At 38.7% G+C, this 11,879-nt stretch overlaps 1 protein-coding gene across 3 annotated transcripts in view; it reads right to left on the bottom strand.

Moving 5' to 3' along the window:
• Nucleotides 1-11,879, bottom strand: part of UTRN (utrophin) — a gene marked incomplete at its 5' end in the record, with an annotated part of 369,309 nt that overhangs the window by 51,014 nt on the left and 306,416 nt on the right. For all 3 annotated transcript variants that reach the window (XM_084284598.1, XM_084284597.1, XM_084284599.1), the window contains one exon: nucleotides 6,018-6,219. In XM_084284598.1, coding sequence (XP_084140724.1) covers nucleotides 6,018-6,219 — 202 coding nt within the window. The remainder of the gene's footprint in view (nucleotides 1-6,017; nucleotides 6,220-11,879) is intronic.

Here is an 11,879-nt window from a genome sequence, read left to right as displayed (position 1 = left end):
CCCAATTTTCCAGAACGTTATAAAAGTGCCACCTATTTTATACATTCAAGCTTAGCTTCAAATTACCTCTTTCAATCACAGACAAGACATCATTCTGGCATACCCTAACTCGTTAATGGTTCATTTCGCAACCTTGATAATGTTCTTTCACTATTCTTTCCTGTGTATGGTTGTCTGTGCCTTAACTTTGTATTCAAAAGAAAAGCAAAGCAGAGTATTTATTTGGGTTTCACTTAACTCAGAACTGACTAGAGTATTTGTTTATCAAGGGTAGAAGCTCAGGAGAACTCTGCAGCTTAAAGGTCAAGGCATATATGCGGAGGCTTCAAACTTCTCCAGATTTTAGCAGGTTGTTAAAGCAACTGAAAAAAATGCATAAAAAGCATTTCCTTGATAAACTATAAACAGAATTCACAAGCCTGAAATACTACATTTTGTTGAAGAGCAGCATGTTTTCCCCATAGTCTTTTTCTTGGAAACAACTAAATATTAGGACTGAAATCCTATATACAGCAAAACAAAAACAGACACCCACAAAAATCCCCCCTCTCCAAAAAAAAAAAAAATCTAGAAAAAAGCTCCCAACAAATCTACAGACTTTATAGCACTGACACTTCCAATTCAGTGATTTAAGTTTTTCCAGCTTACAGAGCCACAAAATCACTGATGGACCTCTGAACATCATCTATTTTGATGCCCCTGCTCAGAGCAGGCTAGGGTACAACAAGTTGCCCAGGACCATGCCCAGTTGGATTTTTGAATCTTCAAGGATGTAGACCCTAACATCTGTCTGGGCAACCCCTGGCACTGTTTGATCACCCTCAAAATACAAAAATATTTTTCTTACGTGTTTAAGCAGAGTCTGTGCCCATTGCCTCCTGTTCTGTCACTGGGCTCCGCTGAGAAAAGCCTGGCTTTACTTTCTCTACTACCTGTAGCAGGTAATTATGCACATAAAAGAGATCCCCCTGAGTCTTTTTTCTAGGCCAAACAGTCACAGCTCTCAGCCTCTCCTCATACATCAGGTATTCCTAGACCTTAATCATCCTCAGGGTCCTTTCAACAGACTCTTTGCAGTACGACCATGTCTCTTTTACTGGGCAGCCCACAATCAGATCCAGTACTCCACAAATGGCCTTCCCAGTGCTGCCACCTCCTTCTGCCTGCTTGGCAATGCTCTTCCTAATGAAGCCAAGGAGCCTGGTGGCCTTAGCCACAAACACATGTTCCTTAGCCACAAGCACATGCTCAAAGGCCTTTTCTGCAAAGCTGCTTTCCAGACAGACGTCCTCAAGCCCGTACTGGTGCGTGGGGTTATTCCTCCCCAAGGGGAGAGCATGACATTTACCTTAGTTGAACTTGGCTCATTCCTTCAGCCTGTCAAGGTCTCTCTGAATCCCACAACTGTCTAGTTGTGCTGTGTATACAAACATCTAAAATCAAGCCCTTACAGTCAAATGGTTTAGGGAAGTTTAAAGCTTGAATTCATACAAAATTTATTGGTTGAGTGTTAAGTGCCAATATACTATTCAGATACACTTTATAGCAATACAAGCAAGCTTGTTATTACAAAGTCAATTGATAAGACCACTTTAGCAGCTCAGATATTTTTCACTTTGATCCTGGTGAAGGAAAATCCAAGTCATTATACGTTTATTAACCAGTTAGAGCAAGTTGCCCATTCTTAGTCAATACAATAATGACAGGCAGTATAAAATGAGACATTATTGACCTCTGATCTGTCTTCAGATAAGAATGGCAAAAATATTATAGCTGTTTGTCACAAGCACTGTTCGTGTTTACTAAAGCCCCTTCAACCCTCTGGATGTATCAGCTCTCCAGCCTCAGTCAATGGATTCATTGCCCTAATAGTGCAATACTGCTATTCCTTTTCCTCAAAGTGGAATTTTTATTTATTTGTTTTTAGTGGGAAAAAGGAGTGGTATGAGACAAGAAGGAGGAGGAAATAATAATAAGAACGTCCTCTTTTTCTAGGTGATTCTATTGAATGTATGTGTGTACGAGGCAGGCTCTGAGCTATGCGTCAGGTGTGATCTACATGTTGCACCTTCATTTACTACATGTAAGGAGCTGGCAGAGAACCCAGAATTAACTCAACTTTTAAACCTGCCAAAATTTGCATTAAAAAAAAAAAAATGCATAATTTCTGTCCAGGTAAGAGGAAGAGTGCCTTGAAGGCATATACCACAGAGAGAACTAGCGTAGTCGGGAATCAGATATCTGTATCCTTTGGCCAAGGAAAAGAGATCATGGTCAGGAGCATGGGAGGGTGTCATGCTGCACAGGTAGAGGCTGGAGAGAGTGAAGCACAATTAAAAACCAACTTTGTTGCATGGCTTGGACTCTCCATCCAAGCACAGAGCAACCGTTCAGCTGTTACAGAAATCCCACACAGCTGCACATAATATTAAGGAACTGCTTTATACAACAAAAAAGGCTCTTACTATCCTAAATACCATAAGCAAATGAGTTTAAAAAAGGGTGAGCAAAAAACGGCTACAGTGTTAGAAGAGAAAGGGAGAATGCCTTTACCCTATGTCTTAGTTAAGATACTGGAGTTAGAGGATACAGAAGAGGAGATGGGGGAAGAATAGATAACAAAAATAACAGAAGCAATAGTCCCATGAAAATCTGAGATATGAAGCATAGCTTGTCATTTCCTTTTCTGAACCTACAAGCAATTGCACTTTACAAAAAAATAAACAACTCACTATACAGGGCATATAATCCCAGCCTCACTACACAGGGCACAAACTGTGTGGAGCACTTGGGAATCACACAATATGGTTCAGCTCTACCCAGCCGGAAGAACATCTCAGCTGCTAAACAGCATACTGCTAAAATCCTAAAAGTAGCATTTTTTCCTCAAAAACCTATGAAATTCAGTAACAGACATTAATGTGGGGTTAAAATGACCTGAAGGTATGTCTTTCCAGGAAAATGAGTTTTGCAAACTCTCCAAAAACTTTCCAGAAATATGCATCTTAACTATTTAATTACAAAGACTTTATTCCTTTCTCTAAACAACATCCTAACTAACTGTTTTATACCGCTTTTCAGCAGCACTGGAGAAAAAAGACTGAAACTTCTCTTGCCACGGTCTACACCATAGTAAAAACAGAGGTCTGTGAAATCTGTAATTTATGAACATATTAATCAGGATATAAATAGTATTATCCTGTTGAATATAAGAGTACCAGGCCTTCATTACCTACAATGTTAGGCAAATATTTTGTAACATTGTGATGGTATAGCCAGACATTAAAATATTAGCACTTTATGTACGTGTGGAAACAATGTAAACAAAAGGGCAAACAATGACAGGGATAGTTGCACACAGGAAGCATCCAGATGATAAAAACATTGCCAGACAGAGGATAAGATTAAGTATAAGAGATTACAAACAGGAATACACAGTAAGGATGTCAAGAGAATAATCATGTCAAGAGAAGACAAGATAAGCAATATTGAGTCCATATGACACTCCCTGTCAACCCCATACTCCTCAGGGGGTGCAGTACAAGAGCTTGGGAACATCGGGCATTAGCAAGGAAAACTGGAGAAATAAGAAGACGAGCCCCCTTCCATTCTGACTTCTGTTATCAAAGAGCCTGGTCACATTGATGCTACAACTAAGGACCAACAGGTCCACGGTTATCAGTATGACTTGAGCTCCATGGTGCTGTAAGCTTATATCTAATTCAGAACATCAGGTGTTAAGGACTAATAATTTTTGTACATAGTGATGATGATTAATAAATGAAAGAGCTAACCACTACTAAGAATTCTTCCTTCTGCCACAGTAGTGTTAGTTGCCATGACATGATGTTTCTTGCACTCTGCTACTGACCAAATCTACAAAGACCTCTACAAGAGGCAGCCTCTAAGATCTTTGAGGTTCCCCACAGATGTCTCCCTTTGCTCAGCCAGAGGTATCAGACAGAAGAGCTCACCTTCCTACAGAGGGACATGTCCTTCCTAGAGCATTTCTTACTTCTGCCTGAGACTTTCCAGATGCTCCTAGAGAGCCCTCTATGAATCAAGACATATAAACACAGCAAATGCAATTCAAGTGCGCACAAAAAGCTCCTAACCATTACCATCAAAACCAGGGCACAAGGTTGGAGCTAACCAAGCAGGTCTCTCATCCGCATCCTCAGTTTTCCGAAGTCTGGGTTTTGCTGAACTTAACATGCAGGTAAGGCCTGGGATATTAACTCCCACAGTGTTCGAATTTGTTACAATATACCTACATTAAGTTGGTGTATTAGTGCAACAATAGATAACGGTTGTAATGCTTCAGGGCAAGACTGGACCATAGAGACTGATCATTGAATACAGCCTTGATGACATAGAAAAGGTTAGTATCATATGCTCTATACCATAGTTATCCTTCCTCTCAAATGTATCCTAACATCACAAAAATCAAGAAAATTTAGAAGCTGAAATACAAGAACTAGATAAGCAATGCAAGAGGTTAAAAGAACAATGCATATAGAAGTTTCTTTATGGACATTGGGTAATCATCATTGAAATGAGTCATCACCTGCAATTAGTACATGTACTATATCTTATATATGACAGACTTTAAAATAACTGAAACAACTAATTTCAAGGGGTGTTAAATTATCCCATTAGTACTGAAAGTTATCAGTCCATTTTTATTGGACATTTTAGACAATTTGACAGTATATAGTCCAGAACAATAATCACCAGCTATAGCTTCTGGATAATTTAAATATAGGTCTGGACAGACGAGTTAATTGATCAACCAATTTATTTCATGGCTCATATTAGAAAAAAGCAAAGCACTTATTTTTACCTTTATTAAATATATATATATATATATATGCACTAATCAACCCAAGGAGCTTTAAGATCACAAAACATTTTATTGGGCAGATGTTGCTTTCTGGAATAACCTTGGAGTCCTTGAGGAAGTAAAAGTCACTGAGTAAATTAAATGTATCTCCTCTACTGTGCTTGAAGAATGAATCATTCCTGATTTGTCAGAAAATACCAGAACACAACAGGCTTGTCTACTATTTCTAAAAATAAATTGGTTCTTTTTAAGGGACAAAGACACCTGTAGGTAAGTCTGAAGAATTTCCTACTTTGTCATTAATCCGTGAACTGGTAATTAAATCTCAGGTTAATAGCATGCAACTAACAGATGCTTTTTGTAGGCAGTTTAATGATTTGAGACATTGTATACATATAACACCAATGCAATAAACAACAGAAATGCCAAGAGACAAATTAGTTCTTTCCTAAAGGCCAATTAAAAAAAAAAAAAGTCTAAAATTGGTGCCTGTTCTCTCAGCATTTCTTTTTTTTTTTTCTTTTCTTGAATGGATTTGATAGGGAAGCAAGGAAACATGCTGTAAAAGGTAATTTTATCACAGAAAACCTTCATCTTCCATTTTTCAAAGTTTGAATGAAGAATAATGTCTTTCATCAGCTTGAAGAATTAACTGCACTAATGTATTCAACTTAATAATCAAGGGGAAATGGGAGCAACAGGAAACACTACTGAAAGAAAAAGGTTTGTTGCTTACTATATGCATTTTTATAAAGAACTGATTAAGCAACTGATTTCTAACTGAAGTTAGGAAGCAAAGATAAGCTGAAGAAAAAATAATGGATAAATGATCAGTCTGAGAAAATAAATAGTAGCTACTTACAAATAAAGTTTTGCTCTCAGGACAGTGTAAGAAATATCTAATTTCAAGCCAATGCACTTTACAGGGTCAAAGTTATCAAAAAGTACAACTTTTTAGAAAAGAACTTCTTAAGGTTGCATCATTATTTTTTTTTGTCATGAACACTTCCTCTGGAGATCAACTCAGAAAAATATGTACGACAATCCCTTAAGGCTAGCATTTTGGGTATGTGACATGTACTAACCTTACCGACTCTGTTTCCATGGTATATACTGTGTTAATACAACATTAAATTTCTGAGGTGCACACCATGAATAGAAACTTGTTACTTACCTATCATACACATTGAGTAGCCAGTTAAGACACATGTCTACACAGAGAGGAACATTAACCATATCTTTGTGTTTCTCTTCAAGTCCACTGTAGATGGTGGTGAGACAGCTGATCACTTCTTGGACGCCAATGAGCTGGTCATTTTGACCCAATTTATGCTGTTTGAAAACTTCACTTGTTGTATTCAGGTCCAAGAGGTCCACTAACAACAGATAGTTAGAGAAAAAAAGCATGAATACAGAAGCCTGAGCATAGCATTCACAATAATTGTTCACATGCACTGTGTAGTAAACACTGCAGACATTTAGCCAGGAAGTCTCTTTCATTTAGTGGAATTATAGTGAAAAAACATTCTGTTAGAAGTCAACAGCATTTTGATACTATATATTTAAAAAATGAATCAACGAGAATACCACAATGACACTGCACAGCTCAGCAGAACATTAAAAAAAAATGAAGTCATCTGTATAGTTAGAAGATCCTAACTTCAGATGTGCACACATTGGGAGCCCACTAGACTCCACTAGACTTAGAGAATTCTTTGCATTTCCACAAAGTAGAATCACATTAAATGACTATCACTTTTGATTAAATGTAAAGCAAATCATCTTCTTAGGCAAAAATGTTCCCTAAAATGCAGTAGGAATGTGCTGAGGCCTGATCAAATGAACAGCAGTGGCTAAATGAAGACTTGAAAGAAAGCACAGAGAAGGAACACAGTGAAATTTCTTGTCATTTTCCAGAAGACTAAGTGATATGCTTTCACAAAATACATTTCCATCTCCTTTATTACAGCATACTTTCCATAGCAACTGCTAGGGACATTTTACATGGGATGAGATCTTTGCCACCAAATCCACACTGGTTTTGGCATTGTGAAAATAAAAATTTGTCAATGAGCAATTCTAATTCCTTTTGCTAAACAAAGTGGAAAAAAAAAATCCTTTTTGGTGTAAAAGAAGGAAAAATAATGTAAGTTGAAAGGTAGTAAAATCTCAGTGTTACTTTTTTTTTTTTTTTTTTTTACGTAAGTGAGGAATTAAGCAACAGAAACAAACAAAAGTTGATATATATATCAGCATGCTTGCTGAAACATAGAATAAGAAGTATATTCTGAGTTCATAAGGAACTGTTTCTGGAGAGCCAGGAATGCATTTACACTATAAATGTCATTTCTCAAATGAAATGAAACATGACAATCTCAGATGTGTTGTAAATTGCTCTGCACCAACAGCATTAAATAATGACCCCAGAAGGGCAGTCTGTGCAAATCAAGTAAGTCAAGCTTGGACCAAAAAATAAGTGCAAGCAGAAAACAAAGCAGAAGCAAGATAACACTAACTACTATGAGCAATTCTGCCAAGAATTCACTGAGTATCTACCAAAAAAACTAAGGTTATAGGCCAAAAGAAGGTTACATTCCCAGTCCTACTTCTTCTACCTACCTTTCCTAACGTCACTATAAAATGAGAGACAGTACCTCATCTTTCCCTCATTGACAACTATAGATTCTACTCTGACTTTGCAGCATCAGACTTACAGGGGATTTATGTCTGTTTGCTGTTTATATCATTCTTTTTTTAGCTCATCTCCTGGGTTTGATCTGCTGGGTTACGATGTCATATTCACATTTCTGCCAAAGGGACTGGGAAAGGCACCTTCAAGTATGTTCATATTCAAAGGAAACTCTGCTGGTATACTAATGCGAATTAAGCAAAATTTATGCTTTTGGATGATACCATTCATGGAGAACAACCAAAAGAAAATATTACCATCCCTGCTTACTTCAGCAGTCACCTGGCTGAATGAACTTTGGGTACAGGCAGCTACCCTGCAGCGGTAAGGGCTACACACTAGCAGAGCCCCTGGATTGGTCTGATGTAAAGATGGGTTACTTTCTCATTACATTTCAATTTCTAAAAGTTTTAAAATAAGCGGGGTTTATGCAGATGGGAAAAGGCTAACTTGAGACTTACATGCTATAGCTGGCACGAGGCCAACTGTACACACAACTTTTAGCACCTTTTTGTAGTACTGTTGTACCTGCTCAAAAGTGCGGAATGACCAATAATCCTGTTAAGCAACAAAAAGCTGAAAGCTGCATCTTTCCTTTCTGCAACGTGGAGACTTTCCCAAAGGAAAATGGTAAACACAAACCCCATCATTCAGCAGGGTTTGAGCACATGTGCATGCCGAACTCAGAAGCAACTAATGACATGCAGCTGCCAGTGGCAAATTTGAAGCTGCTGTAACCCCACAGAAAATAGAGAGGCATTGCTGTGGAACTTTTGTACTAGAAAAACCCTGTTAATGAGAGTTCCTGCAAAAGACTGGCTGAGGGAAGTCTATACAGCTCTCTCTTTCAGTCCAGTGTGGCTCACTGTTCTTTCCTTAGCCCTGTGCAGTTGATGTTCCTACTGGCATTGCTAAGCTTTATATCACCTAGAGGCGCTCAGTGACAGCATTCTGAATATACGTGGTGGTTTTGTTCCCTCTTTCCCTTCCAATACTACACTTCAGTATCTGGTGCAAAATCATTTTTTGAAAATGAGTTGAAGTCTGCTGCACAAGAATAAAATATTGTCAGGGCCTGGTGCTACATAGCTGTTCTGTACAGGCTATTCTCCCAGGCCCCATTCTTCTTGTGTCACAGTGGGAAAGTGCTGTCAGTATGTCTGGCCCACATAACGTGAGACCGAGACTAAGAATTTGTTCTTTCCAACTTGCAACCTTTCTCAGCTTCCTACAAAATAAATGCACGTAGGTATGTACACACATACACTAGTCTCTGCAGGAATCTACCTTCCAAAACCAGAGTAAGGTGAATCGTGACTCTACTTGTGTATTTCTAAAAGGGCAGAGGGGAACAAGAGCCTCCCCAAAACACTTAGTTAAGAGCAAAAAAAAATAAAGGAGAAACTTTGCATCAATGAAGTTTTCCAAAGCACAGTTCTCAAATTACTTACTTCTGAACGTGCTCGTATAGTACTAACACTGTGTTGCAAGTCCTCACTGCAAAGTCAAAATCCATCACGTGCAAGTGGTACTGTGCATGCCTCTTCAGCTGTGCCCTTGGAGCTCTCACCAAAAGACCTTTTCAGCTACACACACTCTGCAGCTGTGACAGCAATTTGTCATGTTCTACATTTTACAATGACCTCATTTTCTAGTGATTTGTTTTGACATTTTCACTGCCTTAGCTCATAAGCCTTTCTGAGGCATTATGCATCCAAATACCTTTAAAAATCAACAGTTAAAATTATGGGAAATACAATGGAAGACTAAAATAACTCAGACCAGAGAATGAATGCCAGGGGCACAGAAGATGACCCTGTTCCTACCTTAAAAGAAGGCCACCAACAAAAAAAAAAAGTTAAAATAATAATAATAATAATAATTCTAGATGTTGCTTAATCACTCTCCCCTTCCTCAGAGAGGAAGTGTTAGCACAGGCCATGTTTTGGTCATCCCAGCAGCCATACATGGACCAGAAACAGGTCAAGAATCATCACAATTAAAGGGATTTTCGCCTGTTCCTGGATAAGACATTATCTGCTAAGCAAGCAATGAAAAAAGTAACATTTATTATATTTTTCAAGATGTTTTTTAAATTCTGCCAGATATTAGAGAATTTCTGTTCAGAGACAAAAATATTGTAGAATTTAGCTTTGTGGATAATCTATATTGTCCTTCTTAAAAGCCCACATTGTTGTGCTCTCACAAATTAAACCGATGCTTTGTCAAATAGGCACACATAATAAAGTGTTTTTTGGCTGTTGTGATGAGGGAAAGCAGGTTCTCAGTCTCCCTCTCATAAGACAGAGATGGAGCAAGCAAGCAGCTTCATAAATAACAAGGCAGACTGGATCTGCAGAGATGACAGTTTTACTCCTGGCCCTTTTAAACCAGAGTATTTTCTTTACCTTTTGCTGCTTCCCTCTTTCCACCTCCCTCTGAAGCTGGAGACAATATTCACTCTGATAGTAGGGCACTTTTGAAATCTATGAATGAGGAGAACTCACTATTGCAGTTATTACAGAAATTGATATAATTTTCTGTATAAGTAAGGGCAGGAAGTATGTTCTTCCCCAAAGCATATTAGATGTTAGGAAAGTGAAGTTTGTTCTATACAGGTGGCTAGAGCATCCATATGCCTGTCAGGAATAGGCAGCATGATTAGCATCCATCACGTGCAATCTGTTTTTTCACTCTTTCTTCCTGAGAGGAGCATGCCTAAGGAGACTTTTACTTTTCTTTCTTGCTCTGTTTTTGTGTTCTTTTTTTTAGGTATATGTTGATACATACTTTACAGTGAAATTGAGTGCACCTTCAGCAAGTTTGCCAATGACACCAACCTGTGTGGTATGGTCGACAAGCTGGAGGGAGGGGATGCCATCCAGAGGGACCTGTACAAGCTTGAGAGGTGGGCAAGTGTGAACCTTGTGAAGTTCAACAAGGCCAAGTGCAAAGTCTTGCATCTGGGCTGGGGCAATCCCAAACACAAATACAGGCTGGGTGGAGAGTAGATTGAGACCAGCCCTGATGAGAAGGTGTTTGTTGCTGAGAAGCTTGATATGAACCACCAGTGTGCACTTGCCAACTTGCCACCAGTGTGCAGAAAGCCAACTGTATCCTGGGCTGCATCAAAAGAAGTGGGGCCAGCAGAACATAGGAGGTGATTATGCCCCTCTGTTCTGTTCTTGTGAGACCCCACCTGGAGTCCTATGATCAGCTCTGGGGCCCTAAGCACAAGAAGGCCATGGAAGTATTAGAACAAGCCCACGAGGATAAGCAGAGGGCTGGAGCACCTCTTCTGTGAAGGTAGGTTGAGAGAGTTGGGGTTGTTCACCTTGGAGAAATTAAAGCTCCAGGGACACCTTATAACAGCCTTCCAGTACTTAAAAGGGGCCTATCAGAAGGTTGGAGGGGGACTTTTGTACAATTGCATGCATTAATAGGACAAGGGGTAATGGCTTTAAATTTAAAGGTGGTCTAGTGGGAAGTGTCCCTGCCCATGGCAAGGGAGGTTGAACTTTAAGTTCAATTCCAACCTAAAGCATTCTCTGATTCTATGAAAAATAGTTTAGACAGCTGCACCTACTCAATAGACATCTATCTTCTCCTGCTGACACAATCTATCTACTCTTCAGGGTAAACTGTGGCTGAACTACTAGATTACTTAAGAACAGGGAAAAATGCCAACACAGGTCTGGGCAGAAGCACACAGACACTGATCCATATTAAATACATGCTTATTTCCTGTCTGAGACCCTTCCCCACACCCCCCAATATACATGCACATACTATTATTGTTAATAAAAGCAGCTTGTTTTGTTGTAGTACCTTTGTATGATTAAAATGTAGAGCAATACCAACTACCCATAACCAACCATACAGATCCATACCCTATAACTTTGCACTTCAAGAGGCCTAAATTCTTCTTTAACTAACGTTAACACAGCAAGATATACTCTCTGAGAGAGAGGATTCTTTTCAAAATTAAATCAAGCAGTAGTAAACACTTCAAAAAATGGAATTTAATTCTCTAAAATATAAAATATCTGATTTCATGTCAAAGATCAAGATTTTAGCTCAAATCATTTCAGACTAGATTGTATCACCTTGTATGAGGAACAGAATGCAATAGGCAGAGGTTCAGTATTGATCTGCCTATCACTTCTCAAATTGTTATCAAAGGGAATTCCATTTCACCCCGTATCATTTACCTTCTGTAGCCCTTCTTTTCAGTCAATGACTTCATTTATTTGTGACAACAATACCTATTACTGGGAATTCTTCCTGCCATTTTGTTGTCTGACAATCTGTCAAGGATGTAACTGGCCCCTTGTTAAATGTGAATCT

This window comes from Netta rufina (assembly GCF_964035555.1).
Source record: "Netta rufina genome assembly, chromosome: 3".
Classification (NCBI taxonomy): domain Eukaryota; kingdom Metazoa; phylum Chordata; class Aves; order Anseriformes; family Anatidae; genus Netta; species Netta rufina.
Note: the sequence above shows the minus strand (reverse complement) of the source record. Positions and strands in the feature narration are given on the sequence as shown.